Raw genomic sequence first — 22,977 nt, 5'->3', positions numbered from 1 at the left:
ATCATAAATGGATCGAAACCTCTTTTTCCTAGAACTAAAAACTTGATATTCTTCTTCTTCTTCTTCGATATGATTGTTGGGAAAGATTACGTTGGTTATAGATAAATGATCAGCCGCATAGACTTGGTTGCATTGTTCTTCTTCTTCCACGCTGTTATTGTTGGTGTGGTCTTGGTGGTGACCCATAGCTATAGAGTCTGCGCTCATCAGTTGTATTAGCTGCTCAGCCACGCCCATCTCTGTGACTGAGAAATCCATGCACTCCTTCTTCTTCTTGTTCTGGGTTCTTTTCCTTTTGCATGATGATGATGCTGCTGCTGATTTCGCCATTACTACTTGCCCGCTGAGAAATAATATAAATGAGCCGTACGTTTAAATTAAGACTTATGCCGATGTCATTGTCAATGTGTGCATATGTATATATATATATATATATATATATAGCCGTGTTGGAAACCGCCTTGGACGAAGCGTGTATATCTATGTTGTTTCCTTTTTTTTTTTTTTTGAAAAGATATCTATGTTGTTTCCTATTCCTATTAGAATTCGGAAATCAATTAAGGGGCCCACCCCAATATATTTCCTACTCCTACTGGGTTTAGGAAAGCTATAATTATTACACCGTGTGCGTGTGTGCCACGCGATTTTTTTTTTTTTTTTTTTTTTTAAGTTAAAATTTGAAATTATGTTTTTAAGACATATATTGCCTTTTGTCAGTTTTGTGCCTTTGTGTGTACAACAATAATTTCCCAAACTTATTACTTAAGGAAAAAACCTCTCAAGGAGTACAATGCACGCCTGTACAAAAAGAAAGTCAATTTGGAATAAATAAAGCTCTATCCTATATTATAAAAAAGAGTACAAAAAGGGTTAAAGTTTATTTTAATCCCTTTAACAAGAACCTTGTAGGTAAATTATAATTTCTTGGTGTCTCCAACTGAAATATCCAATGTTCAAACCCCTTTTCCCTAACTATTAAATTATTAAATACAAGTCAAAGAAAAAAGAAAAAAAAAGGGGAAATGTAATCAAGATAATATTGATGTAATCATGTATACCCAATTATAGTGTGAACTTATTTGATTTGGCCCATTTTGAGATCTATACTACTATATCTAGCAAAATTGGACTTAGATTTGATAATCTGACCAAAATTTAAAGGAAAATACCTAATCCAAATATGAAAATTTTGACCTATATAGTAAAAACGGGTTGTTTCATGGCGCAACTTGTTTTTTAAACAAATTTTTTTTTTTGGTGGTAAAAATAATACCATATGCTACCATGTAAATGTAACATAATGTCAATTATTATTATTTTTTTTTTGGAGAAATAATTACAACATAATGTCAATTATTGAAATATACTGATTACATTGAATTAAATAGCAGCCACCAACTAGTTATCTTTCTTGTTTTAGTACTCGTTTGGATACAGCTGCCAGTGTCTGCGTTTTGGCGTTTTCCTTCTCTTTCTTTTTTTTTACTGGGGAAGAGCGTTTCACGTGATTATGCATTATTATTGGGTCCCGTGCACTGTTCACAGGACCCACAAGTTTTTTTATTCAGGAAAAAAATTTAAAATTGGATCCCACAGTACTATTCACATATTTAAAAATTATTTTGCTACAGTGTTTTCAGTTTTCAGCAAAATAAACGGTATCCAAACACACTCTTACAATACAAATTTTGAAAGTATGAAATATCTTAGATTGAAACAATATCAAATACCTTCTCCTCCAACTATCGATGTAAAAAAGAAAAAGAAAAAGAAAGATTGAAACAACATCTCTACAATCTTTGGTGTGATAAATGTTAAGTGCTTTGGTCTAAACTCTAAGATTTTGCAATAAGACTCATAAGATCTTTGCTATTGTCAATTTCATCTGTCATAAGTGAACTAATATTTTTTTCACTGTCTCAAAATGAAACAAAATTTGTATATGAGAGGATAAGAGTTGAAGGAATGGACCGTTGTCGCTTGAATTGCCACCAAAATAATGGCCATTTACTGTTCTATTTCTTTTTTCTTTTTTTGTTTTTATATAAAAATATATATTTATAATGTTATAAATTTTTTAATGTAAAAAAAAAAAAAAAAAAACCCGACCCTACCCGATTGCCATAATAGACTGTGAGTGTGAGTGTGACCTGTGAGTGGAGCATTGAAGACGACCTCGTCGTTAAGGGATCTTCCTTTGAAATTGAAAAGCAATTAATCATTTACTCCAAAAACTCCTTTTTTTTAACTTTAACCGGTAAATCTCCAGTTACCCTCACATTTTCCCCCGGAACTAACCGGTCAACCTCCTCCGTCTCTTCCTCCACTTCTCTCTTTCCATCTGATCAAACTCAGTCGCACACACAATGCCAACTTTATAATCAGAAAAAAAACCGAAAGAGAAGAATTTCACAACTCAAAAAATGTCTCAGAATCCAAACACAAACGCAAACGCAAACGCAAACACAAACAGTAACAGTAGTAACAGCAACGTGATTCCGGTGAGCGAATTGTATTGGTCATTGGTGGACAAAGCTGACAAGAAATTCTCTAAGATCAGAGACTTGCCCTATTATCAACGCAACAGGTTTTTCATTTTTCCCTTTTCCACTGTTTTTTCTTTATTGCATTTGACTTAGGGCTTTCTTTCTTTTTGAAAATTGATTGCAATTGTTATAACATATGGTTACTTAACTATCAATTAAGTTTAGATTAGTATTTGTATCTTGTACCAGACTTAAATGCTAATCGTTGAATTTGGCTTTGAGTCTCAAATGGACATAACAATTTTCATGACATTTTTCGCAACGGCTGAGTTGTCAGGTTTTTATTGGTTTGGTGCAAAAGGATCATCTCCATTTGAAATGTGGATATATTTCATGGTTTGGATTAAATATTACAAGTATAAAGGAGTACATATTGTCACTTTATTTAAAAATTTAAGAATGAAACGGAGAAGATATTTTTCTGTAGTTTTAAGAATACGGAATTGACCAAGTAGAAGTTAATAATTTTTGAAGAGAGACATTGTATTAAAATTAGTGCAAGGAGTCCACATATAGTGAATAATAATGTGATCTACAAGAGGATGGGATAAAATTTCATCATTTTGAAGAAACAAGCTATTTGTTATTGATAAAGTACTTGTTATGTTTTTGTGGCTTCGTTTTAGGTATGATACATACTTCTATAAGGTATTCAAAGTGTACACGCAGTTGTGGAAGTTTCAACAGGAGAATCGGCAGAAATTGGTGGACGCAGGGCTTAAGAGGTGGGAGATTGGTGAGATTGCTTCTCGGATTGCGCAGCTTTATTTTGGGCAGTACATGCGGACGAGTGAGGCGAGTTATTTGTCGGAGTCCTATGTATTCTACGAAGCAATATTGACTCGTGAATATTTCAAGGAGGGATTGTTTCAGGATGTCAATCTCGCGAACAAACAGTTGAGGTTTCTTGCTAGGTTTCTCATGGTGTGTTTAGTTTTGAACCGGCGGGAAATGGTTCACCAGTTGGTTAACCAGCTGAAAATGTTGGTTGATGAGTGCAAGAGGACATTCCAGGTCGTTTAACTTTTTAACTTTCTTTTGCATGCATGTTTCGGTGTTGAGCTTTATGGCTTTGTTGATACTCTCTCTCTTGAGGTTTGTGTTGATAGCTAATGAGAATTGAAATTACTTGTTGTGTTTTATATATAGTTTTGATTGTGAATTCATAGTTTAGAAAGTATGAATAAAAATGAAGAAATTGGCTTTGTGAATGATGATATACCACGGAAATGGTGTCATTGTTAATTTGACAATTTTGTCTTCCCATGGGAATTGGAATTTTCAAAAGCTCTTTGTTTTGTTTTTGGGTTTTCTGGGTTCCCCCCCCCCCCCCCCCCCCCTTTTTTTTCCCTCCTCAAATGTACTATTTATTGTGCAAATTCATCTTTGGAGATTGGGATCATTCTAGGAAATGAGGGCCATCTCAATAAAATTTGAAAACAAAAAAAATGGTCTCATTTATGATTCTATAACAGATCATGATGCAAATAGTAAAGAGTTTTGAGGAAAAACAATAGCAAATACCAAAAGGTTTAAGAATAGTGGTTTAGTTTTGATGTGTGGAATTCTTGGCATCTTTCACAGGCTACTTTAGTTTATCGAGTCTTAGTATTAAGTTTCTTTAGGAAAAAAAAGTTGCTGGTTTAGTTTTAATAAAGGCTTACTAAATTATGGGTTGTTTATTTGGTTTAGAAGTTCTTAATTACCTTCCGTTATTATTAGGAAACCTAAAACGTTATTTACGAGTCCTAGTCCTTTTAGTAGTAGTAGTGGCAATTTGCTAGGTCTATCTTACTTTGTTTCTTGTTATATTCACTATTTAACACCAAACAACCATCAAACTCATTCAAGATTCATTTCTTTTTATTACCTCACACTACCTGAACCCTTAAACATCAAACCCTATTCAAGAACTCTAATTTAGTGTTGAATTCGTGAAGATCAGACATAAAAGTTGGTATTAGAGCATGTGGGTTCCAATTAGCTCAACTAGTAAAATCTCTTGTCGTCAAATAAGAAATTTGAGATTTGTACCCTGCCTATATCAAAAGCCGATAGATGTCTTGGATTGATAATAAAGAAAAATCATCATGGAGTAGATGTCATAGGTTGAAATTTTATTGTGTCTATAAAAAAAATTGAAAAAAAAAAAAATGGTAATAGAGCCCTTTAAGACTTATCTCTGGCGTTAGATCCTATACCATTAGAGTTGGTGTTGATATTAAAATTTTTAAGTGGTCTCACTATAGATGATGAGTGCCTAGATAGCAGATTGAAGAGTCAGGTCCCTGGGGTGGTTTGCAAATTGGACATTGAGAAAGCCTATGACCATGTGAATTGGGATGCTTTGTTCTATCTGTTGGATAGGATGGGTTTTGGGGTGAAATGGAGGGGGTGGGTTAAGGCTTGTATAACCACTGTTCGCTTCTCTATAATTGTGAATGGTTCTCCGATTAGTTTTTTTGGAAGCTCTTGTGGGTTGAGGCAAGGTGATCCGCTGTCCCCTCTTCTTTTCCTTTTAATTATGGAAGTACTAAGTAGGATTTTGAAGAAAACTGAGGATTGTGGTCTGCTTCGTGGCTTTCATGTGGGGCCAACTAACTCTATAGGGGTACGCATTTCACACTTTCTGTTTGCAGATGATACTATATTGTTTTGTGAAGATTCTAGAGATTAGGTGTTGTCCATTAGGCTGGCTTTGTCTTGCTTCCAAGCATTTACTGGTTTGAAAGTTAATGTGGGGAAGAGTGATATTGTTCCGGTTGGGGAGGTTGGAAATATAGATGCTTTGGCTACCACACTTCGAGGTTGGGTGGGTAGTCTGCCTATGAAATACTTGGGAATGCCATTGGGCACCCCATACAAAACAGCTTTTGTGTGGAATCCTATATTGGAAAGGATGGAGAAGAAGCTCTCAGGTTGGAAGCGTCTTTATTTATCAAAGGGGGGTAGACTTACCTTGTTGAAGAGTACTCTTTCTAGCCTTCCTACGTACTATCTATCTTTATTTGTCATTCCTGTAGCTGTGGCTGATAGATTGGAGCGTATTTAGAGAAATTTTTTATGGGGTTCTTCAAAGGAGTGTTTTAAATATCCTTTGGTGGCTTGGGAGAAGGTGTGTTCACCGATAGATATGGGGGGGGGGGGGGGATCAGGAAGTTAGTGCGTTTTAATAGAGCCTTATTAGGGAAATGGTTATGGAGGTTTGGTCGAGAAGACACTCATCTTTGGAGGAGAATTATTGCATCTAAATATGGAGAGGGGCAAGGGGGGTGGACTACTAAAATATGTAGAAGGGCCCATGGTTGTGGTCTGTGGCGTGGTATTCATGATGGTTGGGAGAATTTCTCCAAACATGTGGCCCTAGTGGTGGGTGATGGCACTCGTATTCTTTTTTGGCATGATAAGTGGGTGGGAGATAACTCACTTAAAAGGCTCTATCCTCAGTTCGTTTGTGTGTTCTAACGACAAGGAAGCTTGCATTTCTGATGTTTTATGCTTCCAGGAGGGTGGTAACGATAGAATTTGGAATTTGAGATTTCATAGGAATTTTCATGAAAGGGAATTAGAGGCTGCCTTCTCTTTCTTTGAGTTCATTCAATCTCGGATCCCTAGGGGTGGTGGGAGTGACACTTCTCATTGGTGTCTCAACGGGAATGGAAAGTTTGATACCCGGTCCATTACCATAACATGAGGGGTGTAGATTCCTCCAATTTTCCATGGAAGGGTGTTTGGAAAGCTAAGATCCCTAAAATGGTGGCATTTTTTGTGTGGACAGCTGTTCATGGACAGATCCTTACATTGGATAATCTTATGCTTAGGGGGCGCATTTTGGTGAATCGGTGTTGTATGTGCCAACGGTATGAGGAAACTGTGGATCATCTCCTCCTCCATTGTCCTGTAGCTCACTCTCTATGGGTTTATATGTTTTAGATCTTTGGGACCCAATGGGTCATGCCAGGTTCTGTGGAAAGCTTGGTGTATTGTTGGAGCTATTGGCTGGGTAAATTTAATTCAGACATTTGGAATATGGTTCCTAGTTGTTTGATGTGGATTGTTTGGGCGGAAAGAAATCGGCGCTTTTTTGAGGATATCGAGAAATCCTTGGCTCAATTACAAGCTCTATGTCAGAAGACTTTATTTGATTGGTCTAGGTGTTGGGGCTTCTCGGATTGTTCCACTATCTTGGAGTTTATTTCTTCTCTTAGTATTGCACTTTAAGTTTTTTTTTGTTGTTTGTTGCATTTCCTTGTGTTCACCATCATGAACACCTTGTATTTGCTTTCTTCTGTTTTACAGTTTGTTTAATAATACTCTTATCACCTATCAAAAAAAACAAATGCTATGTGAATACAAGGGAAGCATGGAGCCACTCAATTTCAAAGTAATATGGCAATACGTTCCTTAGAATTTAAATTTCCATGAATCTCAGCATAAATTGTTTTCACATTTGTTTGCAGAATTGACAGTATCTTTGAATAATTTTTGTTTCCAGGAAACTGACTTTAAAGAATGGAAGCTGGTGGTTCAGGAAATAGTTAGATTATTGAAAGCTGACACGGCTTTTATGAATATCAGGCCCTTGAGATATAGTCTTGTTTTGGACCCTCACCCTGATTCACTATCACATGTTCTCCCATCTGTTCCATTGAGAAATTTAAGATTACGAGATGCAATATTGAGCAGCTACCATCATAATGAGGTATTACTATATTTCTTTTCTGCTTTCCACCATCATAAGTGTTTAATTGGAACTAATATATATATATATATATATATATTCTAACCAATCAAAAGATATTGTTCTATAGAGCATGCTAAATTATGTTTTAAATTTTCCTTTTTGTTGTCTTTGTTGTTCTTTCCTGATCAGGTCAAGTTTTCAGAGCTTACTCTTGACACTTTCAGGATGCTTCAATGTCTGGAGTGGGAGCCTAGTGGCTCATTTTATCAGTCAAGCAGTGCAAGAATTATCCAGAATGGAGCCTCAGGGTCTAGTCGTATGAACTACTCCCAGGATATTGCTGATCCTACTTTGCCACCTAACCCTCGGAAAGCCGTCTTATATCGTCCATCTGTTACACATTTCATTGCAGTAAGTATGCAGAATTCAGTTACCATTCTAGCACAATGATAAAGAATGTTAGATTAGGAGCTTTGGAGGATTATGTTTTGTGATTTTTTAGCATTCACAATGTTAAATGTGATTTAGCTTTCTATGGGCAGGTTCTGGCCACAATTTGTGAGGAGCTTCCCCCTGATGGAGTTCTCTTAATATATCTGTCAGCTTCAGGTACATAAATTCTTTTTATTTTTCAACTCATCGTTTCCACTTTTCGGTTTATTTGGAGTGTAAGCCCGTGAGGTGTTCATGCCTCTTATGTCATTTAAATTGCTTCAGAAGAGCTGGACTTACTATTTTCATCTACATCAGGTACTGGAACTTTTACTGACACAACAGGGAATTCTGCCAGGAATCTTCAGTTGCATGCTACCTACTCTGATGCAACCTCTGCTTCACCATTTGGCCCCCAATGTGATGTCTTGGACCCTTCTCAGAAAAATCAAGGAGATTGTTTGCAACACCAATCTGGTTGCTTGCAATTTGGAACTCGTGGAAGTGGAGGTATTTTCTAAGAATTTCTTTGATAAACTCTCAATCTTTTACCATTGACTGAGATGCATTCTCCAATTTCCAATTATTTCATAGAACCCCCTTTTGAGGGATGTCTAGGTGATTCTGTTAGTTTCCATATATGTAGTATTTTATTTTTCAACTTTTATTCATTCCCTCTTACTCTCTTATAAGTGGTGTGTTTGTATGCCTTGAAGCTTCATGCATACCTTTGCACGTGACATTTTGTCCTCTAATATTTGAGATGGATTAAAGCTAGCAGCAAGCAAAGGAAAATAAACTAATTTCAAAGGTAGTCTGCTTTGTTATTTTAGTGTATAGAGAGAAATTGGAAAAATCTTTAAGGATTACAATTGTTCATAATCAAAATTTGTTCCTTTTATTTTTTCTTTTTTAGGATTACACTTGTCTATAAATAGACCCTTGTTTTTTTTTTTTTAAATTTTTTTAGTATTTTAGGAAATTGTTCAGTAGGCCAAATCTAGACTGCTTCAATTAGACGTTTGACCTTTCCCTGTTTTAATAAAATTGTCATTCATTTGAAGAATATCTTCTTTAATTAGTGTATGAACAAACATTAGTTCTATGTAATCCTTTAATTATCTTCTTCTTCTCTCTTTTTTTTTTTTTTTTTTTTTTTTTTTTTTTTGTGTGTGTGTGTGTGGCTAAAATGCATTATTCTCCCTCTGAATTTGATGTTGTTGCCAAATTGATTTCACAAGTTTCAAAACTTAGAACTAAGACGTTGAACTTTCAAGTTATTGTCAATGTCACTCTTCTGTCATGAATCATCAATTGTTAGAACTTGGACTGAACTGTTAAGTGATGCAAAGTATGTCGTTTTATCATAAAAAATAGACATAATAAATGAAAATAAATATGGAAAAATTCAAAATAAATTCTGTCTCTCCCCCTCGTCTTCCTAATTTATTCCTCTGCTGGCACTGCCACCTCCAGCCTTTGATGATTCCATTATCTCCACCCCTAAGCTTTAATACATGTCATCCTCTATCAACTGCAGTACTGCACTTTCCCCTTGCACTACCATTCCTAAAAGAAAATTTATTAAAAGAGAAGAAAGAGCACACCTGAAGTACATGGGTACCTGATACGCACCACAAATCATACGAGGAACTTAAGATGATTAGCTTAAGATATGTTGTAGCACGTTCAAGTCTTTCAAATGTCTTGCAATTGCATGTTTTCCAAATAGTTCACATTATGTATCTCCAAAGATCACCATTGCGATGGATAGCAAACCAACCCTTTCAACAAGCCAACAAATGAACTACCCTATTACGCCTAATCCACTGCACCTGAAATAAACATTACACTAGAGACCATAACTGATAACCCTCTGCTGATATCCCAATCTATAAGTAAATGATCAACAGAGTCCATCTTTTTGCACGTACATCACCAAACCACAACAGTTAAGTTTCTTTTGTGTGTTATCTTTCATAATAATTTTTCATAAAGCAGCTGTCCAAGTGAAAAAAAGCTACTTAGCAGGAACTTTAACCCTCCAAATGTTTTTCCAAGGAAAAGAATTCATACCTTTAGCATAAAGCATGCTATAGGACTTACTGGATAATGCCAGGATCTATTGGGAGCTTATTGTTTAGTTGGAGGAATTGGTTCAGGAAGCATGGCTCGGATGTGTGGAACTTGGTGCTGGGTTGTTTGATGTGGACTGTTTGGAAGGGCTGGAATCGCCGTTTGTTTGAGGATATTGAATGCTCTTTGGATCAATTAAAATCTTTGTTTGGTCATACTCTTTTGGATTGGTCTAGGGCTTGCGGTTTCTCACATTGTTCTGATATTTTTGAGTTTCTAGATTCTCTTAGATCTAGCATTTGATTCATTTGTATTCTTATGATACTTTGTGTTCTTCATTGTTAGCACAGTTTTTCTTTCTTTATAAATAATATTGCATTCTTAACTATCAAAAAAAGAAAAAGGAAAAAAAAGCTTGCTATAGGAATTTACCTCAAATAACTTGCTTCTGGTTGGCATCCAACATATTTGGTCTTCAGCATCTCTTCTAATCTTTGTGGAGTAGATGAGATTAAGAAAGTCTGTTAGCATATCCATCTATCAATTCTGAATAGCTCTAAAACCAAAGTAACATCCGACTGAAGGTTGCCTGCATTCCATCTTGTAACATCATCCAAGGTAGCCTCCCTCTGAGCAATTCCATACAAATCAGAAAATTCCTCCTTTAGAAAGCCCCTTCCCCACACCAATGGTCATGCCAAAAACAAACATTAGTGCCGTCATCAACCTCAAATTTAATGATTTTGGAAAATGTACACCAGTCCCTTCTAATATACTTCCAAACACATACTCCATAAGAAGTAAGAACCCCTACCAATCCTCAAGCACCAACTAGCCCATTCACTGCCATCTTTTATGCACTAAATTCCTTCAAAGGGCAGGAATAAGGATGCCAGTGTGGCTGAGCTTATGATGTCCACCAATGGTGTCCGCTTTTGGGATGTGAGATTCGTTAGGGGTGTGCATGCTCGGGATCTAGAGGCTATGTCTGATTTCTTGGAAACCATTTATGGTTCTTCTATAAGGGGGCTAGGTGAGGATAAAATGTGTTGGATTCCTAGCAAAGTTAAGGGTTTCTTGGTTAGTGATTATTATAGAATTTTAGCTGGCTCCGCCTTCTTTGGGTTCCCTTGGAAAAGTATTTGGAAGCAGAAGATTCCCTCTAGAGTTGCTTTCTTTGTTTGGATTGCTGCCTTAGGGAAATGCTTGACGATTAATAATTTACGTAAAAGGAAGGTGTGGATTTTGGATTGGTGCTACATGTGTAAGAGAAATGGTGAATCGATTGACCATCTATTCCTTCATTGTCCTTTTGCTTCGGATATATGGTCTATGGTTTTGGGTCTTTTTGGAGTTTCTTGGGTTATGCCACACTCTGTTTTGGGGCTGCTGCAATGTTGGCAAGGCAGCTTTGGTCGTCATCGAAATGGTTTTATTTGGTCTATCATTCCTCATTGCTTATTGTGGTGCCTTTGGAGGGAGAGGAATAGTAGATGTTTTGAAGATTCTGAGAGATCTATTCCGGACCTCAAGCTTCTCTTTTTTAGAACTTTAAGGGATTGGTTGTTTGCTTTGCAAAATAAATCTTTCCCTTCTTTTTATTGTTTTCCTAGACTCTTGCAATTTTTGTGTTTGATTTCCTTCCCCTTGTTCACTTTTGGTGCACTTGGGTGTTCCTTTTTATCAATATATCTTATTACTTATCAAAAAAAAAAAAAAACAAACACCAAAGCCGTTTACCTAATAAAGATTGGTTGAAAGATACCAAACTCCTTAGGCCCAATCCTTCATGTTGAATCGGTTCAAAAATCTTCCTTTAATTGAAAAGAAGGAATTTAACCTCCTCTCCCAAGTCCTAACCCACCCCATATAAGATCCCTTTGCAGCTTCTCAATATGTATAGCAACACTTGAAGGAATTGGAAAAAGTGAAAGAAAATACGGAGGCAGACTTGATAGCATGGGCTTTATAAATATCCTTGAAACACAGTAGCACTCATCTTAAATTCTGAAGTCGTTCTGGATCATCTCCACAAAAATCAAGGTATCATCTGCAAATAAAAGGAGGGAACCATCAACAAACCATTATTTTTACTACTCACCTTCAAACCAGCAAGGTGCTGCCCCTCCACTGCTCTGTCCGACAACTTACTCAATTGCTCCATCATGATGACAAATAGCAATGGTGACAAAGGATCATCTTGACATGGTCCCCTCGAGCTAAAAGAAACCACGTGGGATTCCATTAATAAGAATTGAAAATCTAACTGTAGTGATACAAAAACAATGTATCCAAGTTTTCCATTTCTCCCCAAATCTTCATCTTTCCAGAAAGTAGAGCAGAAAAGTCCAATATTGTGGTTGTAGGCTTTCTCCAAATCCAACTTGCATAAAACTCCTGACGTGCTTGATTTCAATCTACCATTGAGACATTTATTTGCAATTAGGACTAAATCAAGAATCTGTCTTCCGTTTGGTAAAATAATTAAGAATGAGAGTGGAGCTTCCCAAATATTGATTTCAACCTATTAGCCAACACTGAACACCCTTGTCAAAATTTGTAGATGGAGCCAATAAGACTAATTAGTCTATACCTTTTCACTTGTGTTTGTAAAAGCATCAAGTGCACATCAACACTTGTCCCTCCTAGAGCTTAGGTGTAAAACACAAGCACAAACATGTGTGTGATTGAAGTAAAGAGTATATTTTTCAAATATAATTATAGTAATCTTTATCATAAATATTCATAATAATTAAAAAAATTTAATAAACTCAAAATATTAATATATATTGCCTATTTACTCAAATGGTCAATGCAGTTGAACAAGTCTATAAGTTTAATTTTTTACAAAGATTGTTTCAATTCCTTGAGATTCTTTTCGTTTGACATGATTTTGATTCCTAAGAATTTAAAATTCTCATGAGTTTGAATTCTTAAGAAATTACTTATCAAAAAAAAAAATTCTTAAGAAATTAAGGGCTTGTTTGGTAATGTTGTTTGAACAACAATTTTTGTTGTTTAAACAACACAACACTTATTTCCACAACACTTTTTCACCCACACGTATTTTCACAACACTTAAACAAATTTACTAGAAATCTATTATCAAACGGGCCCTAAATTTTAGTGTTTGGTAAATCCTGAGAATTGATTTCAAAAATACTAATAATTTAATATAAGTTGTTCGGTAAACTTATATTCTATTGAAGGGAAATGATTTTAGCCTATTTCACATACAAAATATTCACACCTATATACAATTTCATCTAAAATGGAAAAAAAAAAAGGATGTCAAGTGAATATTATGAGTCTCATTTAAGTCATCTCCTTACATACTACACCAAAAGAATAAAAAATGTTATGTTTATATATAAGATCAAAACATGTGTAGAACACCCATAAATTTTTATTAACAGAGTTAAAATCTGTACATTTTGTAACATAGCTGAAATAAGTTAGTTTGTTATGAAATAAAATCTTAGTGATAACTACTAAGTATATGAGTCAAAACAAAGCTCTATCTATTGCGTATATGAGTTTTTTTTTTTTTTTAAACACTACATAAGTATCAGCCACTTTGATGTAAAAATAAATAAATAAATAAATCTGGAAAAAAAATTTTAATGTTAAGGTTTTTTATCTTTGAAGAAAAAATATACGTTAAGTAAAGAAATCTGTCATTATGAAAAAAAATCAATATGATTCACTCAAAAATAAAAACTATCAATTTGGAGAAAAAAAATCCTAAGTGCAAGAAGCAATTTTAATGATTCCCACTTAAGCATAATGCATGAAAGATCAAAATTCCTATGTTTTCGGTTAGAGTTTAGAATCCATAAATTCTAGGAAAAATTGAAATATCCCGTGATTTTCTAACTCTCACCATAAGGTTCAAAAGAACATCTATAATTTACGAAACTCCCAAGAATTATGAGTTCTCCTTTTAAATTCCTATCAACTGAACACTTCCAAAAATTTTTTATATAGAAAATTTGAAAACGATTATCAATGGATAATATGATAACAATTTTGTCTTATAAAGTTTAGACATGAACGGTCTATTCTCGAGATTAAATCTTTTTTCCTTCATACTAAGCTTGAGTGGAGTTCAGTTTTACAGAGTTACTCATGTTTTTCAATTTCTGTTTGATCTTTGTAATTTGGGGTTTTGATTATACTGCCCCCATATTACATTCCCACTGTACTTGGGTTGGCTTTGTTTTTTAATAAATTTTTTCCATTACTTATCAAAATAAAGTTTAAATGTAAACATTTTAGATAATTTGGTTATGCTTTATATAGCAAAAGACCGAAAAGCACAAGAATAGTAAATTATCCTTGTTTGTGTCTTTTTATTTGTAGACAAAAAATTATATGATAGTACCAATGTTTTGGGTTCTATTCCATTCTGGATGGAATATATTGTTGTGGTACATGAACTATTGCATTAGTCATTCATTTTGGGCAGAATATGCATTCTGGATTGAAATTGCTTTTATGGCTTTCTTATAATTTTTTTAATAAGAAAGAAACCAACTTTTTATGAGATTTTATGAACTTTTTTGTTTGTTAATTATGTATGAGATGTTTTAAAAAAAAAATTGTGTGAGATTTTGTGAACTTTTAGTTTGTTTAATTATGTCTGAGATTTTATGAATCTTTGTATTTTGTTTTGTTTTTTTGTTTTTGTTTTTTTTGTTTTTATAATATTTATAAATGCTATATCTTTTATGAATTTATGTTGGTTAATAACATGGCATGAATTATATAGAATGAACTTATTATATTGTTATTGTTATATATAGCAGTAATCCCCGAAATAGTACTTTAGTATGTACTGGAACCGAGATATTCAATTCCAATAGCCAAATCCGAAATGGACTCCTGAACAGAATTCAAAAATTTGGATACTACTACACTTAAGAATAATGTTTGTATAACAAATTAATAGTCCATGCCATTTCCCTCATGATTGTGGTGTTAGTTTTGATGATTCACATTTTTCAACATAAAGGTAAAAAAGCGCACCTGTGTGCTTTGTTTTTCTTCAAAAAAATCAGAAAAAAGCGTGCTTAAGCGTGTTTCATTAAATGAGTTTAGATCTTGGGCTTTGACCTTTGATGTTTTGAGTTTTAAGTGTGCCTAAGCATGCTTTTAACAACACTATTTCTATTTGACCATTAAAAGAATCCAAAATAATTCCCATGGCAAACTCACATGGGTTAAACCAAGTGAAAAGGGTGATTAAAGTATTCAGCCAATACCCATTTGATACGTTTGGAGCTTTGCTCGTTGTTCCTATAAGTTGAAGATTACATGAATGAGATGATGAAAAGTGATGTATGCTTGAATTAAATTTTTTTTTTTTGGAAAGGCTGAACTAGTAGAGCAAGGTATTCTGTGTCTTGTGTTTGATAATTCAGTCCTATTAGATTAATGTTATGATACCTGCTTTACCATGCCATTAGTACATGAAATTTCAAACAATGAGTTTGCTTTTGAATTATTTCGCCCATGATTTTTCTGGGACTATAACACTATTTTTCTAACATGAAATAACCTTTTTCCAGGATTAAACTGCATTTACCCTAGTGACTTTGTTCCGTTTACAAGAAGGCCACTTTTTTTAATTATTGACAGTGACAACAGTGCAGCATTCAAGGCAAGTCTCATGCTCTGCATTTTTGATATCATGAGTTTTACATTTATATACCATATGCAAAGTAATAAGTATTTCCCTCTCCCCCAACTATCAAATTATATATTTAAAAAAGTATTTATTTCCGAAGTTTAAAATTGTTGATATAAAGAGGATTCTGAAAAAAGAGATGGTGTTGGACAGATTGATGGTTAATAGAAGTTGAGGTTTTTTTTTTTTTGGGTGGGGGGAGGGGGGATGCGTTGTCTCCAAAAGCCATATGTTAAGAAAAGTTTTTTATTATTATTTTTTAAATGCCCAAATGTTGGCCTAGGTTGGTCTCATGGTGGCGGTGACTGGTTTGATGGGTGATATAGCTTGGATGGCGGCTTGGGGTATAGTTTGCATGTTGGTTTTGTGTGTGGCTGTTTTGGGATGATTTATGGGTGGGTTTGGTGGTGGTGATGTGGGTCTCAGTTTTAGTGGTGGGGGCAGTGACATATTCATGATGGCTTTATGGAAGTTTGGACGCTATGATTGGGTGTTTATGTGATTGGGGTTGGATTGAGTAGCCTTGAGTATGCACTGGGTTTTTGGGTGCTTTTTGTTTTTGGGTTTGCCTTATATGGGTGGTTGGTTGAGGCTAAAATTTTGGCTGGTGATGGGTTTTTGATGGTGCTGGGTGCTGGCTAGTTGGAGATTTCAGGCATGGTGTGTTTGATGGAGTTTCATGGGAATTTAGAGTGGGTTTTTGAAAATGAGAAGGGCATGCTGTGTACGAATTACCATGTTTTCCTGGTTTATACCATTTTTACTTGTCCTTATTTAGTGAGAATCAGATTGATATGTGTTCAGAATCAAGTCCTCAAAGAATATCTTTCTAACATGATCTTGGTGAAGCAGATGTACCAATTGATCTCAATGTGTCTTAAACCAGCTCAAATTTTAATTTTGAGTTCAGCATGTGCAGCACCTTTGAGCATGAATCTTGTTCAGCTCATGAGCTTTTCTCTAATGGAACACTTCTTCCATTTAAACTTAAAGAGAGATTTTCTGCTTCCAAAGAAATCTGTAGTAGTGGTTGACATCCCCTGGTGTGTCCAAAGGAGATGGCCAGGGTTTAAATCCCCACTCTCCCAATTATTGAATTATATATAATAAAAAAAAAAGAAATCCATAGCAGTGAAATTCTGATGATAGTAAAATCGTGTTACGATACAATTTCAAAATGGATAATTAATTAATTAATTTTTATTTTAACTTTTGTCAGCTTGGCCACATCAATAGAATAATGCAGAAATTGTCTTGAAGACACAAGTTTAAGCTCAGAAATACATGATGTAAAAATAGCACCAGATTTTCAGTTATTTTTTAAATCAGCACAATATTTACATTTTTTTTTTTTTGAAAATGCACAATTTTCCCCCCTAAAGCCACGTTTATTTAGAGTCACTGCCAAACAACTTCAATTTATTGCTAAACTCATGAGAAGTAATCGTCATGGTCATAATTATGTGCAGGCTATAGTTGGAGCAGAAAAAGGAGAGCCAGTTGCTATGCTCCTATCTCCAAGCTCTTCATCTCCCATTGCTGCTGCTGATTCCTCACGTCATACAAGTGGCAGGCTATTCACCATTTTTCTCACTGCTCCGTTGCAGGCTTTCTGTCTGCTACTTGGTCATTCAGGTTCTGATATTGATATGGTGTGTAATGGACAACTGTCCCCTCACTTGATGCTTTATAGTTTTTTTCTTCTTTTTTTTTCAAAATAAATTTATAGAAACAAAATGTTTCAGGATTTGTTTAACAAGGCTGAGAAGCTGCTTTCCTCATCATTAAATGCTTGGGGATCAGCTTTGGTAACATCAAACACTCTAAATCCTGTTTGGCAACAGACCCTGAGTGATCCATTCCTAAGACGACTTCTCTTAAGGTATTGTTCATTTGTTCATAATGTTCTTTTCCAAAGCTTGAAATTTTGGGGCTGCACAAAGTGGAAAGCTTCATGACCTCTCTCTCTCTCTCTCTCTATATATATATATTTATTTATTTATAAATTTTCTTTAGCCTCTCCAAAATTAGGGGTAAGGTTGCCTATTAATCACCTCTCTTAAATCTTGCAGAAGCGAGAATTTTGTGCACTAAGTACGATTTTTCCTGCTTTTTTCTTCCTCCTTTTTTGTGCCTATTAGATTACCTAAGACCTAGCTATACTGCAACCCACTGCTTATTAATCCTAGACCCCACAGAAGCGAGAGCCTTGTGCACTAAATACAACTATTTTTTGAACCAAGTGGAATTTTGACCAATTAATAGACCATATATGGACTTTCTTAATATTGCAGTTCGGTTTTAGTGTGTGTTTTATTTATTTATTATTTTTTATGGTGGTAATTATGGTCTTATTGAGCAATAAATAATACACAGTTTATGACTGATTTCTGGCTTAGGTAGGTATTTTTAACACTTCTTAGATGCGATTTGCTTGTGGATTATTAAAATTATTGGCGAGAACAGAGTTGAAAGAATTTGCATTAGAAAGACATTGTACTTGCAAAATTGATGTCTATTTATGTAATGCTGAAAGCAGAAATTAATTCGTGGTACAGGACTTGCCAAAAATTGCTTGCTTATTGGTATAATTTCCAATCCTGATCAATAAAAATGTCTATGTGAATATGATATTATAAATATAACTTTCGTTTATTTGTAGATTGTGTATTGTTTAATTTTATTTTCTGTATGTTGATACTAGATGCCTGCATGTATTTTATTTCTATCACGTAATTATTGTTGTAAGTTGGTGACTCAAAATTTTCCTTGTGATATTTAAATTGGCTGCGGCTTTTTTCATTTAGTCTAAAAGTGTAAAATGGTGGCCTGTTTTTGTATTAACTCAGAAGTAGTGTTTTATGTCTAGATTCATCATTCAGCAATATATTTGATGACTTGAATATGATAATGAAAAGTATAGTGATACACACTTTACCACAACTTGCATGTCTCATGTGGTAATTGGATTACATTTCATCAAGTACTAGTGGTGGATCCATGTGTAAGTGATATAATCCAATCACGGGTTGACACATGTGCAAGTTGTGGTAAAATGTGTGGTTGTAGAAGAATTAGAAATTTAGAATGATAGATTTCTTCTTGTGAGCATGCATTTGCAAGTTTCACATTCATACATCTCTCTATGCATTAAATATGTAGATTTTTTTTTTGGAGACAAATGTCTTAAAAGAAAATTTATTTATATATTTATTTTTATTTTGTTTTCTTTTTAATGCTTATACTTAAGTTATAAACACAAGCCTCGGGGTTTCTTGCAGATTCCTCTTTTGTCAGGCAGTCCTTACGCTATATGCCCCAACCTTCAATAAGAAGGAATTCCATCCTGTGTGTATGCCCCCTCTTCCGGTGTCTGTCCTGCCAACAACCACCAATTCTCAAATGGTAGTAATGCAGATTGCAAGCATCTTTAATGCAGTGAACAATTTTATCTTCTCTGAAGAAGTGGTGCTTCCTGAAGATAAACATGATGACACTGATGCGATGTCAAATTGATGTACATATCTTGCAGAATATGAACTTCCAAGTTTAAAATGTGTTTTTATTTGTGGGTTTTGTAATCTTTTCATGAAAATGATCCTAGCATCTTAGGATGGGTTCTGTGCAGGAAAATAATTGCACAAATACAGAGCTTCCAGGTTGTGAATTTGTTATTTGTGTAGAACAACTGGGTGATGTTGATATTTGTTGAGTGGAGAAAAAAAAATTCAGTATGGATGCAATTTTGCGACATTCAGTGAAATGTAGATAAATAAAAATATTTTCTTACTAAAAGAGCAAAGAAAAATAACTTCCCTGAAGGATCAGCCCTCTGGTGCAGCTTCCAGGTATTTTTACCCTTTTGTAACTAACTTACCTGAATATTATTTGCTTGATGTCAATGACTATACACGAATCTGCAATTTCATTCCAGATGTGTGGCACTATGGTAGTGTCAAATTCTGTATTAGATATCAACTTGATTGCTTCAATTGAAATGTCAAAATGGTTATTGGAACAAAGTATGGTCGTTGAGAATTTATTAGATCGGACCATACAGATGGTGCCATGGTGGCACATGAGACAAAACAATCATGTTCCTGCATCTCTTATCAAAAGAATTTTTGAAGTCATTTTATTTTGTTTATTGGTTTGTTGACAACCGCATTGGACACCTACGGTTGTGTCCTGCAACGGCGGTTGGTTCAGTGTGGTGGCGGTCAACTCCGTTGGCGTTGGGCCATCATCAAAAGCCCTAATAGCAACAACTACATGCAGTTCAATGGATTTGTGAATGTTTCATATAATGCCCGTAAGAAAGGGGAAAAAAAAGGGGCCTAACATGCAACTAGTACATTTCTAGATTGTGACATCATACGAAGCAAGCTTGCAACGCAAGGTGATTTGAGGTGGTATTGCCAGTTTTCTAACAAGGATGTTAGGTATTTTTTTCGATTAAATACAATATAATTTCAATCTATGGTGTTTACTTCATGATGAATTCTAATATATGAATTTGGATCATGCAAATATTGTATAGGTGTGTGAACATTATTACATTATGTTTACTTGGGTTATGTTAAAAAAAAAAAAAAACGAGGTTTACCAGACAGCATGGCGCAACCTACCATCATATTTGATATAGCTCAAAGTCTAAGATAATACGAAAATGAAATATAAGATTTCATTCAAAAATTCTCTTTTATGGTAAGAACTAAAGTTATAACATGCGATAACTAGATTTCTCAAGTGATAACGTCAACTCAATCGAACTTATGACCCGCATCATAGATGCAGCCGCGCAAGCATGTACATGGGAATGGAATATCCGGAATTGATGTGCATGTTGCTGGTATAGATGGAAACTCACGTACTTACATATATGGGAGGACTTCAAGTCCAAACCATGCAATAGGATTCAAGTGAACTTTCATGGTAAAAAAAAGTGTAGTCTTTTTGACTGTTTCTAAATATGAGTTGGTGTTCTCAATTTGAATTTGATTTGGATCATAAAATATCATTTATCTCTCACAGAATATTGTTTTCATTTTAGTGAAGCATGCACCTATCTGAAATCATTGATATCTTTAAAATAAATGGCCTTAAAAAGTATAAAATGATATGGGAAATATTGGCCACCTTTCCTCATTTTTCTCTCTTTATTACACAATATATATATATATATATGTATATATATATATGTTCAAAGAGATTCTTTTGGTCTTTTGGCTTTTAGTCATTTCAAAGTCTACTATTGCTACTCCATGCGTAAATGATGTTTTGGTTCAAAGAGATTCTTTTGACTTTAAGTCTTTTCAAGCTTTCTTTGGTTATTTGGTTTGGAGAATCAGACAAGGCTCCTGTTGTTGAAGATTTTAAGTCAAAAAGTGAAAAAGCACTGTTCACAGATTACTGTTTACTATTCACTTTTATTGTTCATGGTACTGTTCACTCCGAATTTTTGCCTATTTAAGGGGGGTTTTCCCTTATGTTAAACCAAGTTTTAAGTTCAGTTCTAGAGCCAGAATTCTCTTTAGGACTACTACTACTCTCCTTTAGAACTTCTCTTTAGAATTACCACTGTTCCTAATATTTCCCTACAAAGCCTTGTAACTAGAACTAGTTCAAGTCTTGTAACTGATAAACTGTTGAGATCTTGTAACTATTACTGTAAGTTCTGCTACTTATTTTCAATATTAACTACTTTCAGTGTTCAATTTGTTCAATACTTTAAATTGTTTTGATCTACACTGCTTGGCTAGTTCTACCGCCTTATTATTGTTTTAAATTACTTTGATTATATCTGCAATACTGCCTTCTTGGTTGGTTCTACTTTGTTTATTTTCAGTATATTATTACTGTGCTTCCGCCTTCAGCGTCGTGTCCCTTCCCCCTTTGTGGTATCAGAGCCAATTCTTTTCTGGCTGGTGATAGTGTTATTGTGTTCTCTGTTGTCCATCTGTGTCTATTGATACTCCTTTGTTGTGTTCCCTTTTTACCATCATTGGCGCCACCCTAGTCGTAAAGTGAATTCCCAGAATTGAACTGTAAGGCTCGTTTGAGCTAGGAGAGCGTGTAGGGCATGAGAGGTATAGGGTTGGTTAGGGTATGTGTAACGAAATGCAACGGTGTTAAGAAAAACATGATAATTGAGTGTTAAAACTAGGATAGTATGGATAGATTATGGAGATCCAACTCTTCTGTCAGCTCCAGGATTGGTTGTCCTCCTGATATTGTAAATGAAGAAGATCACACTATTGAAGAAAGTGAGATTCCTGATTTCCAGAAATGGAATATCCCCAAAATTGATATTTGTTTATAAAACTAGTTTTGTTGAAACTGCTTTTCATTCTGCTTATAAAGTTAGAATTGTTGAACAAACATTTTCTATTTCAAGAACTCATGAAAAATGTTGTTGGTTTTCAAAGAAGAATATTGGTGAATTTATTGCTAAAAAATTCAGTTATTTGCATATTGGTCTTGTTCAAGTTGCTATTAAACCACTCACCCAGAAGGGTATTAATGCTTCTGTTCTCATGTGTTTAAGAGATGCTAGATTTAAGAACTTTAAAGATAGCATTCTTGGTATGATAACTGCTTCTTTATATGATGGTCCTGTGTATTTTAACTATTATCCTGATCTTACTCTTGCTTTGGATGATTCTAATATTGTTAAAGTTTTAACTTTGAATATTGCTTCATCTAGTTATCACATGGAAGAAGGTAGTAAGCCTTTTGCTTTGATTTACCGTATTTATTACAGATTGTTAGGTACTCAATTGAATCCTGGTGCTTGGAGCAATAGAGAACCTGCTGGTAAAACCATGTTAATTCAATGTTCAACTCCTGATGCTAAAGTTCAAGTTCCAAAAATGATTCAATGGCAAGATGTTAAACTTCCCAATGAATGGTTGTTGGAACAAGAATCTCCTCTTGCTAAACTTGTTTTTGATGAATTAGATCTCACTCATATTCAACAATATCTTGATGGTACTGTTAAAATAAGTTTTCAGAACAATCAACCCTTGAGGATCAACGAAGGAAGACATTCCTTTGTTGGATCTGAAAGTATTTCAAAAAGAGATCAAGATCTTAATGAATTTTTGCAAAAGAGTTTTGAAAAACCTAATTTGAAGCTAAAAGGTGTTTCAAGTGGTAACTCCCAAGTTAGCACTCCTTTTTACTCTACTAAAGCAGAATCTTTCTCTCCATATGGCAGAACTGCTAATGAAGAAGAAGAAGAAGTTAAACCTGTGTCACCATCTTTTTTTGATTTTCAAACAACTGTTGAAACCCCTGTTTTTGAAAGTCAATTAAGAGTTTTAAATGTTTTGAATGAAAGCTTTGAAATTGATATGGTTTCCCTATAGAATGAGTTCATGCTTGCAAAAAATAGAGAAAAAAGAAAATATTACCAAAGTACTTTTGCCCAATCTGAAAAAGATTGAGTTACAAGAAAATGGAAAGAAAAGATGAACCAGTTGAAAAAACACTTTTTTTTTTTTTTGATTTTCTTGAAAATCATTATGTTTCAAAAGATGAAGTTTCAA

General features: G+C 34.5%; 1 protein-coding gene across 1 annotated transcript; it reads left to right on the top strand.

The window, feature by feature from the left end:
• Positions 1-2,170: 2,170 nt before the first annotated feature.
• Positions 2,171-19,248, top strand: LOC126721799 (uncharacterized). The gene is made up of 10 exons (XM_050424858.1): positions 2,171-2,587; positions 3,173-3,560; positions 7,042-7,248; positions 7,420-7,641; positions 7,773-7,839; positions 7,981-8,172; positions 15,309-15,400; positions 16,897-17,079; positions 17,173-17,309; positions 18,709-19,248. Exons 1-10 carry the CDS (start codon positions 2,424-2,426, stop codon positions 18,941-18,943), a joined length of 1,887 nt encoding a protein of 628 aa, XP_050280815.1. The 5' UTR covers positions 2,171-2,423; the 3' UTR covers positions 18,944-19,248.
• The last annotated feature ends 3,729 nt before the right edge of the window (positions 19,249-22,977 follow it).

The sequence above is a fragment of the Quercus robur genome, chromosome 4, assembly GCF_932294415.1.
Source record: "Quercus robur chromosome 4, dhQueRobu3.1, whole genome shotgun sequence".
Classification (NCBI taxonomy): Eukaryota; Viridiplantae; Streptophyta; class Magnoliopsida; order Fagales; family Fagaceae; genus Quercus; species Quercus robur.
This window is presented reverse-complemented; position numbering and strand designations above follow the sequence as displayed.